The sequence below is a fragment of the Sander lucioperca genome, chromosome 17 (genome assembly GCF_008315115.2).
Source record: "Sander lucioperca isolate FBNREF2018 chromosome 17, SLUC_FBN_1.2, whole genome shotgun sequence".
NCBI lineage: Eukaryota > Metazoa > Chordata > Actinopteri > Perciformes > Percidae > Sander > Sander lucioperca.
Window position 1 is genome coordinate 1216328 of NC_050189.1, and position 15687 is coordinate 1232014.

The 15687-nt window shown below is 42.1% G+C and overlaps 1 protein-coding gene across 1 annotated transcript; it reads left to right on the forward strand.

Annotated features, from left to right (window-relative positions):
• The first annotated feature begins 3289 nt into the window (after positions 1 to 3289).
• Positions 3290 to 15242, forward strand: c17h4orf54 (chromosome 17 C4orf54 homolog). The gene is made up of 2 exons (XM_031299822.2): positions 3290 to 8129; positions 14456 to 15242. The coding sequence occupies exon 1, from the start codon at positions 3490 to 3492 to the stop codon at positions 8107 to 8109; it is 4620 nt and encodes a 1539-aa protein (XP_031155682.1). The 5' UTR covers positions 3290 to 3489; the 3' UTR covers positions 8110 to 8129; positions 14456 to 15242.
• The last annotated feature ends 445 nt before the right edge of the window (positions 15243 to 15687 follow it).

Sequence of the window (15687 nt, forward strand, 5' to 3'; positions counted from 1 at the left end):
AGAATGCATGCACACAAGCCAATGTGTTATTATTTATATGTTAACTATCTGCTTAGTGACATGGGCCTATATACAAGCTTCAGACAGCTAACTAGGGTGTCCCCTTTCACATATCTGCATTATTTCTTATGAATGTATTTCCTTTTTTAAACTGTTTTGTGAATAAACTGAACTGTAAAACTGACAGTGATGACCACTTTTGGAAAATATTGAGACAGTAAGACTATAGTACGACTCATACCATAACTAAAATGTGTTCAGAACAAGCTGGAGCCACATACCTGCAGGTACAAAACCATATTTATTCTCAGCACAACTCTTCTCAGCATTACTATCAGATCATATTGGTAAAGGACATGGGTTGGATACTCTTTGACACAAGTAGAGCAGAGTTTCACCCAGTTAAGCTCAGGGTCAGCTCTGGTTTCCCACTCAGTGTTTACTGTGTTACACTGCTGGCAGGGCTGACAGGGAGATTTTGTTGCCTACCAACAGCAGACATCACAACCCCCTCATAGCCTGATGGTGAGTTCAGGGTCCCTGCCAGTAAACCATCAGCATGGTTATTATTCATTCCAATTAGCCAGGAGTTCCTGACGCTGGCTCAATTCTGCAGTACTGTGAGCTACAGTGAGGATCGGTCTCATCCTACGGACACTGATGTTGATGATGATGATGATGAAAATTTGAATAAAGAACCTGATTAACCCACAGACTGTTACATTACAGTTCATCTGTACACAGGAAAGCTCTGTCCATCATCTGTGACACTAAACAGCTCCTCCGCTCCTCTGGAGCACCTGGACCCCAGACTGGGAGCTTCAGCACAGAGGCTTGCTCCTCCTGTGGTGTGTTGTTGCCAAGTTGTTGTTTATCTGCCAGACAGCCTTCATCTGAGGCATCACATTCCCTCCTGTCTAACATAGCTGCAGTTTTCACATTTTGCCCTGGTTCCTAAATTTGAGCTTGACGTGTCTTTTTAAAAACAGCCATTGGGTCGTCTGTCTGCACGGAACGGGTATCTGTTGGTCCGGCAGAAACGGAGCAGTCGGTGGTGGGCTTCATGTGGACTCTTGTCAGAATAGGTATTTCAACCTGTTTTTGATTTTACATTACATTACATGTCATTTAGCTGATGCGTTTATCCAAAGCGACTTACAATTGCTATATATGTCAGAGGTTCTGGAGCAACTAGGGGTTAAGTGTCTTGCTCAGGGACACATCTATGTAAACCAAAAAATGCTGGAGGCTTTGCCTTACCGAATTTTAAAATGTATTACTGGGCGGCTCATCTGTCTGTACTTGCTTGGTGGAGGAAAGGCACCTCTTCTTATTCCTGCCCTGCATAGAACGATTGCTTTGTAACAAGACCTCCTTGCTGGCTTTGCTCAACAGCCCCTCCAAAGTTAGGAAGTCACATTATAGTAACAGCTTTGTAATCAATGGCACTATGCGCACATGGGAGCAGATAAAACTCCTATCAAGGCGCCAAGTATATATACTGATACTCCAATTTGTGAAAATTACGCTTTCATACCTGGCCTAAATGATATTGCTTTCTCTGCTTGGAAACAGAAAGGCATTAAAAACATAAATGATTTGTATATTGGGGGAAATGTTGCCTCATTTAGGCAGCTGCAAGCCAAATATAGAATATTTGCCTCAAGTTTTTTCAGGTTTTTGCAGATTAGAGATTTTGTTAAAAAAATATACCAAACTTTGAAGTTCTAAATAAACATGATACTCTTGAGGCAGTTAACAAATTTGACCCGGGGGGCAATCTCTGTTTTCTTTCAAATGCTTCATGATGGAGGTGTATAAACGGAGGTGTATAAATGGGCATGGGCAGATGAGTTGAATATGGAATTAAATGATGAAATTTGGGAAGAATGTCTACGTAATGTGCAAATGTGTTCAGTCCAGGCACAACCAGGCACAACAGTCCAGGCACAACCTAATACAGTTTAAAACACTCCACAGACTCTATTATTCGCGGGAAAATCCTGATATCCCACCAGTATGTAACCGATGTAAATCCCAGATAGGTACTCTAGCACATTCTTTCTGGGCATGTAGTAAACTTCATTCATTTTGGAAGTGTACTTTTCTGTTTTTTTCTGAGGCTTTTGGTAAGAATTTGGTACCCAGCCCCTTGGTAGCGATTCTGGGGGCCACAAGTGTCCTCTCCTCCGTCAATAAATTTGAAAGAAGAGCCATTCAATTTGGGATGGTGATTGCAAAAAAGTGATTTTACGTGTATGGAAAATGGATTCTGTGCCTTCATATAACTTGTGGCTGGGAGAATTGTCAAATACTTTACATCTGGAAAGATTGAGATTCTTTAATGAAGATAGAGGAGACAAGTTTGATAAAACATGGGACCCGATACTGAATTACCTTAAAAATGTGAGCTCCTAGACATTGGCTATTGTATAAAACCTCACTGTGCAAATGAGTATGTGATTTTGTATATGTCAAATTCATTTATCTTTACTACTTTTAGATGTTTTTGTTTATAGTACCCATCCTAATATGACCATGGAATATTGTTGTAATCCAAGATGTGCTGTGTTCTGTTCTGTATGTTATGTGTTCTTTGTTAGGTGTTCCTTTTTTTTCCCTCTCTTCTTTCTTTATTCTTTTTCTTGAAAATCAATATATAACATATTTCTAAAAAAAAGTGTTACTGTATCCTGAAACAGAAAAGAATAAGCAAGTTGCTGCACAATAAATCAAGAAAAAAACAAAAAAATTTTTTTTACTTGAAACAGGTTGATTTGAAATGAAAACAAGTTAGAATATTCTAGATTGTTTTCACTTTTGTAAATAGAATAACAAATACTGAAGACTGTTACAGACTTAATAGATTGAAAAGAATGTTTTTAAGAATCTGATGACATGTTTTGTATATAAAAAAAAAATCTGTTTCCCTCTCAGATAATGAGGTTGAAGTAATAGGGAAGTATACAGTGCGTCAATATTAGTACAGTAAATGTACTTAGTTACTTTTCATCACTGGTTAACAGTGTTCACTAATAACTTATTTTTTAAATTATATTCTAATAGAATAGAACTGTAATCATATCTTATCTATATAATAAGATAGAAGCTATAACGTGAGTAGATATGTGCAACTCATTGTTACATAAATATAAAAAAATGATATTTTGTTGGGGGCGCTCATTTGGTGTTAATGATCACATTTAATGAACTCATTTTGCAGGGGAGTCCTCTCAACGACCCCTATTGGTCCGCGAACCCCAGCTTCAGAACCATGTGGCCTAGACAGTAGTTGGTAATGTCTTTTTTAGATCCTCGGCTTTAGGCTTCATATCGCGGTGAAGTGGAATGTGTGGAGTGCTTCCTGTCATCACAGTGTCTGTCTGACCGGGCACGGAGCTCTGCACCATCTCTGCCTAAAGGACTGAGGAATCCTGTGCTCCGTCTCTGCAGTTTCTTTCAGACACCAGACAACCTGCCGGTCCAGCTATGAAGACAGAGCAGAGCTGTGTGGAGACACTCCGGGGAGTCAAAGATCTGCTCCAAAAACCGGCGCACGGGGAGGAGGATGCCCCGGAGAAGCAAGACGAATGCAAATACGTTGATTTGGAGTTAGTGTACGTGAACACAGGGGGGACAAAACCGGAGAGAAACTGTCGCTTTGGTGAAGAAAACCAAATGCCTGTCGTTGTTAAGAGCAGCGGCGCCGGAGCTTCGCGCGCAACGGAACCAAACCTTGAGTTGGCGATTAAAAACAATATTGAAACTAACAATAAAGAGGATACTGGAGTTGGGAAATGTGCAGAAGATGTCAAGCAGGCTCCCGCTGATTCACCTCCGTCATCACATCTCCCTTGTCTTAACGCAAAGTCAGAGGATTGTCTCAAATCAGGGGAAAGAAGCGAGCGCGCCATAACGCAGCCCGAGGTGTCCAAAAAAGAGGACAACAAAAGAGATGAGGAGTTACACTTTGGTGATAATTATCTGAGCGGGAGAAGCGAGTCGTATGATTATGAGGAGGATGATGTTAGTTTGGTGCTTTCCGACGACTGCGTCCTGTGCATACCGCAGGATGAGTCCCATTACATCACAACGCACGAGATCCAGCTCTCGGAGCTCTCTGACCATGAGGAGGGCTACGGCCTCGGGGCGGGCTCATCCAGCTGGGACATTGAGGATGACAACCAGGTGTACTCGTTTGTCGATTACGCTTCTTTCGCCGGTGATGGAGCGGTGGGGGAGAGGGGGGACGGTGGCCAGCCTCGCCCTCAGGGCTCAGCAGCAGTCAGCACTCTGCTTGAAAGTGATCTGTGCGACGCGGCCAAGTTCACCAGCTCAGATGAGAGTGTGTCAAAGCCCCAGCAGCACCAGCAGTGCAGGGGCAACAGTGCGGGGCAGATCCACCTGTCAATCAGAACCACTTCTCGAGCTATAAATGACCCTAGCAACATCCAAGAACAGGGAAATATCATTTATCATGCAAGGCGCTCCGGGGACATGAGTCGCTATGTGTTCAGGGGAGTTGATGGGAAGGCAGAGACGTTGTGTGACAGGGCCAAGTGTTTCATAGCCGCGCCCGGACGCTTACATTTTGGCCGCAAATTGAGGGGAAAAGAGGTGACCGAGTATTCCAGCGGTGCGTCCAGCGCTGTCAGCGAGCTGGACGACGCTGACAAGGAGGTGCGCAACCTGACGGCCAAAGCCTTCAAGAGCCTGGCTTATCCTTACTTTGATGCCATTAATTTCAGCACCTCCAGCGAGTCATCTGCATCAGAGCATGGCAAAGGGATAAACAGGTGGTCCACGTTTGTCGACCTGAAATATGGCAATATGAATATGTCACGGGGACTGGACCAAAGTGTTGTTTCCCATCAAAACTCAACGGCCTCATTTGAAATAGCCAAAAATATAGACAACAGAGGTTATAAGGGCATTGCACTGGCAAGCATCAAACCGCCCACCAGCAAGATCTTCACTCTGAATGGCAACCCCCACAGCGCATCCACACAGTCATCTACACAGCAGATAGAGCTGATGGGGGAATTCAGTCAGGGCCACAGTGGAGTGATTAGACTGACAGAGACTCTGAATTTTCGTTGCAATGTCAAATCGGGAATGTCTGGGGGTGAAAGACACACTAACTTTGCACAAAACGCTGCAGGATCACGTTCCACAGATGAAGTTACCAACAGTTTGCCAAGCGGCCACAGGAGAGGGGCCAGCAAGTCGCCTTCTAAAACCATGGAAGACACACACAAGAAAGCCATATTCGCCTCGAGTCTGATCAAAAATGTGATTTCTAAGAAGATGCAGTTCGAGCAGGAGCGCAAGATGGAAAGAGGGGAGATAAGCGAGCCGCACCCGACGCATTCTCCGTGCTGTGTGCAGCAGGAGAGCGACAGCCACAGGGAGAAGGGAAGCAGGGAGCTGCACAGACAGAGCTCCAGGTTTTCTGAAGGCAGCTCTGACTATACCATAATGTGCGTGGATGAATTAGGGGACATATTGGACAGCGGCTCATGTGATACCAAGAGCGACTCTCGAAGACAAGACACGGCCGCTCCAATCAGAGACATTATACCAGAAACTAATTTGAAACCGGCAAAGGAAGCTGGAATCGATACTAAAAAAGGTGCATTGGAAGCGTCCAAAAGCACACTGCTTCGCAGCCAAAATAGCGCGTTCAGATGCTGGAAGGACGAGGAGCTAGAGTTTCAAAAGGATAATAAAAACGACCAAACTCCGGAGAAGTCGGCTTCAGCAAACGAGGACGACGGCGAGGGGGATCATTACTCAGCGGGCAGCGGCAAACTGACTAAAATGTCCCATTTGTTTGTGCCAAGCATTCAACTGCTGTCCAGTGACAGAGAAGTCGGACAGCAGCTGCAGAGCAGGAATTATTATCCATATGGAGATAGAGGAGGGATACAACTGCGCTCTGACAACACCTTATACATCGCAGGCTCCAGGAATGTGGCAACATCTAAATCTCCGGAAATTAAAATTAATTTAAGGAGCGTCAGAGACAATAAAACGGAGCCGTTTGGCGTTTCAAAACTGCGCGCTCCTAATATAGGCTGTAACGCAGCTAGTCTCATCAGAACAGATGACTTCAAATGCCAGGCGCTGGCTACAGCTTTGAAGGGTGAGTCGTCAGATAAAGTGCCGCATTTCATGGTTAGAGACATCAGAGATAATAAAGGAAAGCTGCAGACACCCATACACCAAGTGAGAGACGTGCGCAAATTGGTTAAAAGTTCCTATCACTTTGTTTCTTTGGATAACAACGAAAATAAATCCAACTTTTCATCTGCTGACAGCCATTTAGAGCAGAAGAAGAAAATGTCTTATCGAAATCCTAATTCTGTGTCCCCTATAGTGATCAAATGTCAGTCTGTGAATACAAATAGTAATGGAAAATATTTTGAAAATCTTACTGAGTTATCTAAAGTGGAGCCGTTTGACGTGGGCAGATCGTCTCCAGCAGGCGCTAAAAATGCTCCACTGCAAAGAGCAGCAGGACGAGCACCCATATGTAACTCCAATAATTCCTTAGATGGAGTCATTGGATTGAGAATTGAAAGCAGAACAGCTTCAAATGCGCAGGAAAAAATATCAGACATCACAGATAAGAAACCTGAGTCAAAAATGGTGAACCAGGGTGCTCTGGAAAAACTCCAGGCTGCTGTGAAAACCATGGAGCAGCTCTATAAATTTGAAAAAAATGAATGGAAAAGGAGGAATGAGCCCCATATCCTGACAGACAGCCATGTGCTTTCAGTGATAGCCAGTGAAGAGCATGGAGGACCTGAGGAGGAAGGAGCGAGAGGGTCCAACATGGCCAAGACAGTCAGAAGAGACTCCTATCCCAACAATGACAAGACGCCTCCAGCAGTAGCCCCTGGCACTGACAGCCTGCTCAGGCGAGAGGACAAAGACACCCCCATGGTCTGTCAGACTCCCAGCAGCCATGATGACATTCTGGTTGCTAGGTCAATGCTAGCCACTAGCACCACAGGGAACAAAAACATGTTCAGCCTCGGCTCTAGCCTTCAGGCCTCCACATCAGCAAAGGCCCAGCCAAAAGCCATCACACAAACACCTTTCAGCACCAAACGCTTCCTCCCAAAGTCCCCAAAATTGCCGATGTCCTTACAAGTCAGCCAGACGAAGCTAAGTGGAAATAAAGAAGCTGAATCAAAGGATGTAGAGAGGTCCACACAGGAGCTATTGAGCACCTCAGCTGATAATGAGAACTACCTAACCATTCCGCTCAAGTCTCACGCCACTAGCAACAAACAAGCCTCATCTGCTGATAAAACATCAGTGTACACATTTACCACCCAGACACAACCAACCACTCATTTAGGACACTGGGGCAACAGGGGCTTAGAAGACCCCAACCAGGCCCCTAAACGCTCCAGCATTGTGATGGACACACGCTCACCAGATACCCCTTCAGCCACGATCTACCACTCTTTGCCATTGGGCATGTCCACCAATCAGCCTCAGGTGTACTGCTTCTCTCCGGCAATCACCCCTGCTCCCACCCTGGACCCCTTCCAGGCCACCCAGAGGAAGATGCTCCTGGATCCCACCACTGGAAACTACTACCTGGTGGACACCCCTGTGCAGCCGGCCACCAAGCGCCTCTTTGACCCCGAAACAGGCCAGTATGTGGACGTGCCCATGCCGCAACTTCCAAAGACCCCGGTGCCCATGCCGATGTCACCTTTGGCCCTCAGTCCAGGAGCATACGGACACACCTACATGATCTACCCAGGCTTCATGCCGACACCGTCCGTGATCCCGGCCCGGACGCTGGTGCAGTCGCACATGTCAGTGCAGTCAGAGGCGGAGAGCGGAGAGAAAGGCTTGTCGCAGCAGACTGAGGGCATGTACATGGAGAGTCCCTTCTATATGGCCACTGGCAAGTCTCCCCAGGCGGCCTACGGGGCTCCACAGCAAGCCACCGCCAACAGTCCACTGCAGGGCTTCTCCAGCATCAAGCAGCCGGTCATCAGCATCACCTCCCAGCAGGGCCCCCGGATCATAGCGCCGCCCTCGTTTGATGGGACCACCATGAGCTTCGTGGTGGAGCACAGATAAACGGCAGCTTCCCTGGACAGGTGAGTAGTTCTGACTGTGTTGTTTGTGTATGTAGGTTAGTTCGAATGTTTGAGTAGATCTGAATGAACCAGGTTTTTTTCAAATATTTTTTTATTAAGCAGTTATATTTCACATACATTACATTTTTACATTCAAAGCATTTTTTTCATAGCCTTTACAATTGCGCCTGCAGCGTTGGAGTTATTAGACAGACAAATAAAGTAATAGGCACAGAAGTGATATGACAATATTTTCCTCTGAAATGTAGTGGAAATACACAAATAAAGAGTAAGTACTGCAATATTCTACTTTAGAACAGTACTTGAGTAGATGTACTAAGTTGCTTTGCACCACTGCCAGTAATGCTGATATTGACATCACAGTGTAAAACTGCTCATGTAAGCAAAATAATTTGGTGCAAGGTCAGTTGGGTAGAAAGTGCTTTGCTGAAAAGTGACACTTAAACACAAAGACAGAAAGAAGTTTCACACAAAGACAAATGAAACAAAAAAGAAAGAAAGATACATTAATATTGACACTCTTTGAAAGTAGAATGAGATTTTAGGAGTCTCAGTGGTGTGCACACATTCTTATTTAATTTAATTTCAGCATGTTTTGTTTTAAAATGTTTCTTTCAGTCATGTCAGTTTTTAAACAATTTTCCCTATTGCCAAAACTACAACAGCCAATTTCTTAATGGCTCTCCTCTGTTTGTCTTGATTAACACATAAAGACTTGTGATAAAAAGTGGCATCATGAAATAAAAACAGACTTTGACGAAGGACATTATTTAATAATATATTTATCTGTTTAATTCTAAATGACATGTTAGTCTCTATCAGTTTTTGTCTTCATTATTTTACAATTTCATTGTGATTGTGACATTCATTGTTTATTTTAAGTCTTCATATGATTATTTATTTAACAATATCTTATTAATTTATTCTGAAGTCTTTGTGTCTCCATAGAGGTCTTCATCTAACCTAAAAATTCCTATAAGTACATAGTGGATTGGTGGCACACTCTCTCTATGTGACAATTTAACACCTACCCTAAAGTCAACTTCAGGTCAGGTCAGTCTATTTATGAATTTTCTAGTATCACGTCAATTGGATAGGGGCATTAAGCATGCAACCAATCATGCAATAGGATTCAACATGCATGCCAAAGGAAGAGACACCATGTGACTGTAAAGTTTGCAATTGAGCAACTCAGCAGGCACTAGCACCTACAAGCTGGGAATTCTGATATCACAGCAGAGGTATAGAAGATATTGATATAAGATTCTTTTTTCGTTTGAATGTGTATGGTGGCCATAGTGTGTGCAGGAGGAAAAGGTCAGGCGATGGCAGGTTTTTGTTATGTGTATACACTGACTGCTTCAGCTGCTGCTGGACATCAAGAAGCTGCCTGGCAGCTCAGAGTCGCAGTGGGGTCAACCGGCTTTTTATAGGACCAGTCATTTAAAGACAGAGAGAGTGAGAAGCCAGGTTCACATGCCTCTAACTAGCAATTACATAAACACAACATGCAACATAGCAGCAGAGCATTTGGAGTTCCCCTTCTCGTCTGAGACCCACATACCGGAGGGCTCCATTATATTTCTAAAGAAATCTGATAGTCTGTAGTCTGATAGTATAGAGGATGGAGAAATGGGCTTTTGATTGGAAGGTAATTGAAATCTTACAGACGGGATGCAAAACTGTGTGGGGAACGTCAATGAATAATGATCATGTACCTCAACAACTATTGTCGTTGTGCCATCGAGAATAGCAATGAACTCCCAAGTTTGTCAGAAAAAGGCAACCAAGTGGGACCCTTTTGGGCTCCAGGGACCAACAGAGGACTGTTAAGGGAGCCAGGGGTTCAAAACACAATTAGGTCAAGATTGATTTTGCTCTCATTTTCCTTACTTAGAATAGGCAATGTTAAAAATACAGATACAGTTTGCAATAATACAAAATCTTAAAACTAAAGATGATATCCACCTTTAGTTTTAAGATTTTGGCATATGGCTGGATTTTTTGGGATACCAAAAAGACTGACATGCAAGGGGAAATGAATTGCTGTGCAGGGGCCTCATTTATAAAACCTGTTACGCAAGAAAAAGTTGTGTGAAGCAGGGTGAAATTTGCCATTGCAGCATTCATCGCAAAAGTCGGGATTTATAAAGAATTTCCGTGCGTAAAAATGTGGCCAGTTTTCTGCAACCTTTTGACCATGCATGTGATCGTGCGTAATGCTCCAAAGGTTTTGTAGACTGCATTTTAGTGAACTCCGATGGTAACACGAAATATCACATCGATAAAGTACTCTGGGTGCATAGCGCACAGCCTGCATGTGAGCACACTCTAAATTTTAATAATAAAGATATATTATGCTATTTATTATTTCTTCTAACTCAAACTCTGTGAAGAACATAACAAATAACTTATTTTCTGCACACGGTACAACCCCCTACACATAACTATTACATATAAGGTGTTCGAGTCTACTGGACCCGAGTGTAATAATTGTAGGTGCTATGAAACTTAACTGTGTCCTCCTCCTAACTGGGCCTGCTGTGTGTCTGTGCGTCTGTGTGTGTGTCTGTGCGTCTGTATGTGGGCGTGTCTGATTGTAGGTCTGTGTGTGGGAATGTCTTTCTGCACCTGCTATTCCCACACAAAGTTACAAAATTGTTACATTTCAAGCACTTTCACCTGTTCTGATTAAGTTCTAAGAAATGCACCAATAATGATCAAAAATCTTGTTTCTATTTTTTACCGTTTTTATAATAGAATTTTCTTGTTTTCTCACAAAAAACGAAAATGATCATATGATCATAAATGTGATCTCACAGGGGTAAATGGCAAATATGAACCATAAATGATGTAAATATCATTGGTAATTGAGCTAAATCTGTTAAGTATTAAGGCTGTGTAACAAAAATATGAACACCACACAAGGGTTAAAGCTTCCAAACGGGATTTTGTTTCGATGTTAAAATGGGATATGTCGGTGCTAACTTTTTGACCATGCTAGAAGACTTAACTTGGGGGCACATGTGCTTGGGGAGCACCTCGATCTCACAATCACTGAATTGTGTTTATTCCCCATTTTTCCGTTTCATGATTGGTCATCAAGGGCTTCTTTACAAGGCTGCTATATTCATTGATTGATTAACATGGACCTTATTAGGACAAATATGGGACCTTGGGAGGAGCGTGAGGCTCGTGCACGACCGCATAAGGTAACACATGTCCGTATTTATAATGAGAAGAGTGCCTACTGGTGTGCGCCGCAAGGTGTTATGAATCAGAATTTTGTTTTTGCGTACGAAAATTCAGACTTTTTGGCGCACAAAATGTTTCAGAATAGAATCTACGCACAGTTATAAATGAGGCCCCAGCTGTTGCTCCTAAGTAACCAAAGTCATTCATGTCAAAACTAGGTGGGCAGTGTTTAGTCTGCAAGGGCAAAATCTGAGTTACATGGAGCGTACATGGACAGATGTGAACACACAAAGCATGGTATAACAAGCAAATACAGAATTGGGAATGTAACAATGTTTTGAACCTACATTAGGAGTTATGTCACTAAATTTGACAGTCAAATCAAACTGCAGTTTTATGGAGACTAGGGATGTCACGAGAACCGATACTTCGGTACCAAGTCAACCAAGCAGAGAGAAACAGACTTAACATACTGGCTGTTTGGGAGTACCAGGTGAACTCATGGAAGACATTGCCGTACCTGTGTGGGGATGCCAGGCTGCAGAGCAGCGGGCTGTAACTAATTCCTCCTGAGTAAGGTCTCTACATTTCAAAACATCCTTGGTTTCTACCAGTTTATCTATGTCATAATCCTCATTCCATGACACCAATTTCTAAATCATGCTAAAAATAGTCAGGGCTATGTACAGATGTTTGCCTGGTGAACAATTTCTTAAGTCCCCAATAAAGATGAGACCAGTAAACTCTTTAAAGTCTTTCTGCAACCATTTAGTCCACAGGTTAACTGAAATCAATCAATATGTCTGATTAATGTGCAAGACAAAAGGTGTGCTTGCTACAAAGTGGGCAGCTAAAATGGGTTGGCTTATTTAATGTCACTTTGCACCTTTTAAACATTTTTTCAAAGGACTACTTTAATTTATTTTAGGGGACTTTATGACATAATGCCACATGATTATTTCATATGCATATATTAATTTAATAGGCATATTAAATGAGTGCACAGAATGTGCACTCGTGTGTCTTTATTTATTTGATATTGACTTAAATGGCTTTCCCAGCAGATGCAGCCACCTGGCTCGCCATGTGTAAAAAGCCTCAAGAGCTGATAGTTGATGGTGTGTTAAAATAGTTTAAATAGCCTCACAATTGCTGTGACTTGATTGACTGTTTGGCTTGACTTTAAATTTAATGGGCTTGACCTGGCAGAACTGATGGACAGAATGTGCACCTGGCAGAACTGATGGACAGAATGTGCACAGAATGGACAGAATGTGCACCTGGCAGAACTGATGGACAGAATGTGCACAGAATGTTAATGTCACAAAACCTAATTTAACCTATCCCAAGACAAGTGTGCTGTCAGCAGGCAATATGCTTGCAAATGAATTAGCATATCAATTTTATGAATTCATACATTCATACGACAACAGTTGACCCCAAAGTCCAGTTGTTTAATTAGCATGAACAGGGCTTTATGGTAATTTTTTTCCCCAAGGAGCACGTTTTGCTCCCAAGTTGAAAAATGTAGGATTGACTTACAGAGGCTACTGCTTTTACTGCTAAATTGTACAATAACACAATCATGTTATGGATACAAAACATTATGAAGTGTAATGTTTTCTACATTCTATTGATCAAAAATGATCAGTGATGTTGAGACTACAGTGTAATGGACCACCATTCATGCATACATGTGAACCGTGGATTAATTGCAGAGTTTAACCTTCATAGTATAAAACGTGACACTATGTGAATGGGGCACAGTAGAAAGACGGTGCAGAACGACAACGCTTGTTTAGGGTCGTCATGTGTACTCCTATAGGCCTACATTTCGCATCAGGTGCTAAAACCAACTGTACCAAAACACTGAATTGGACTACTATTTAATGCGACAACGAGACGTTTTTAAAGGGGTGATAGAATGCAAAACCGATTTTACCTCGTCATAGTTGAATAACAACAGTTTGGTGGGTAAATAGGACATACATAGAACCTCAAAATCCCATTGACACCTCTTTCCTCTGCAAATCTCACAATTTGAAACTGCCTCTGAAAACGGGCAAATCTCAACTAACCACCTTATTTGGCTTTTGTCTCTATCTTTGTCACGCCCCAACATTTACATATGCTACACCACTGATCTGAGATCAGGTAGTCTTCTGAATAGGTCGCACAGATCTCAGAAATTGTATATATTGTTCATCTGCTATTTTACAACTACATTTACTTCTGAGACTTTTTTATGCGAGAAATCAACTATGTAGAGGTCAAATATGAGCCGTTTTACGAAAATTTATGGCTAATTGCATAGTTATTATGCAATTACCCAATTGGAGTAACTTCTGATTGGGTCGGTCGGCCCATCTTGGGACCAGGCCGGCCGTTGCAGACTGGCCAAATGCGTAATATTTATTATTATTAATATTATTATTATTATTATTATTATTATTATTATAACCATAGTGAAATTGTGCAAGCGATAAAAACCCGTCCTATGCGCCGTCGGCCTGTAAAGACAATTTATTTATATATTAAAAAAAAATAATCTGACCGGCCCACGTTAAAAAAAATGGTCCGGCCCCTCTGGCATTTGCCAGAATTGCCAAAAGGCCCCTGCTATGAAGAGAAGCAGAGAAGGGGTGCCGTGTCTGCAGTTACACACCCTCCCCCGCCGGTCTACGTCAACAGAAACGTAATAAAGCTATCTACTACTATTAATATAATACTAGTACTTTAATAATTTTAGCTGAACAGTCTGCAGACAGGAAACAAATTTAAAGTGATAACTAAATATTTTTAAAAATGGAAATTTGTAACTTTGCAAGTTGAAGTCAATATTGTAAATTAGCAGGTGGAAATTCGTAAATTCACAAGTTGATGTCGATGTCGTAAATTCTCAAGTTCAAATCGCAAGTTGAGCACATCCATTCATCACAAACACTCCTGTGTACGCCACACAGCTTAGGCAGGGTTTGAACAGGCGTCTCCTAGACGTCGGTCTGCGTCCTTCCCCAATGTGACTACCATCCGTTGTGCACCAATGAAACATTTCATTCACTGGTCAAACAGTCTATTAGGATTTCAGCTGTTAATGGTGTGTTCTGTTTGATTTTCTTGGTTTCTAACAGGGCTGAACCCTGAGTGATGATGACTGCTCTGGCCTTCTGTCTCTTCATTGGTTTTTCCATTGGCAGGAGGCGGGAGCTGATGGGTCAGGGCCTGGTAACAAGGGCTCCTTTACATCCTGTCTCACCTTTTCTAACGTTATAAAGTATTTATTTCTTGATTTATAACATCACATTGTAAAGACTCACTTAATGTGTTAATATTGTCTTTGCTAGCACAGTAATCAATCACTCCCTATAGCAATCAGGGTTTAACTATTTGTTAATTGTCACATTATGTAGTTTTGTAATAAGTTACATTTTACAACCCATTATTGCAAAATAACTTTTATAATGATTATAGCATATTATCTATAACAGTTAACATTTTCTCACCATCTCTTGTGTGTTATATTGTATGTAGTGTCCATATTGCTTTAAAATGCACATGTCCGTTTTTATCAATGTTTTTTTTGTACCTGGAAATGTCATAGTTGGGTACCCTGCTGAGTTAATGAACATGATGCAATGTGTGTGTTGAACCAATACAATGGTAAACATCCTGGAGCTCTCCCATCATGCATTGGCCCTGCATATACTGTGAAGCAGAATATTCAATTTGTTCTTTATAATGGATTACGTTTTGATCTAACATGAAGACAGTTTGTGTTAGGTTTAATAATTATTCACATAAACATAAAACTGGCCAATCCTTCCTCCGTCTCACTGTAATGTAAAGAATGGAGTTTTAGTTTTCCAAGCAGCTCTGAAAGGTTTTAAGAGCAGAGCAGCTACACGATGATGTGAGCTGCAGACTCTTTTTAGCCCCGTTTGACATGTATTTGACATTGCGTATCAATGTTTCTAAGTCATTCTTTTGACACTGACTTATTGTTTTGTACTTCAAATAGCTGAGACTGTGGATCTGCTGGCCAGGCCATCATTTGCTTTTGAATCAGCTGTTTGTTGCTTTACTGTCTTTATGCTAGGACTAGAAACATGATCCAGCAGCAAACATCCTTTTATATTAAACGTACAATATGTAACTTTCTGCCGCTAGGGGTCTCTCAACCAAAACAATGGATTGTAAACACGGACTTTTGATGACGTTGGGAAGTTGCGTGGAATTATGGGAGTTGTAGTTTTTATTGTTAAACACCTGGTCGCTGGTTAGAATGCATCTGTTCACGGACGAGTTCACCCATTCAAGTTTATTCACGTTACATTTAGTAACATGTATTCATGTCATTCTAATA

Bases quoted from the DNA above. Each gene is read 5' to 3' on its own strand.
- c17h4orf54 (XM_031299822.2), top strand. From the start codon at position 3,490: ATGAAGACAGAGCAGAGCTGTGTGGAGACACTCCGGGGAGTCAAAGAT.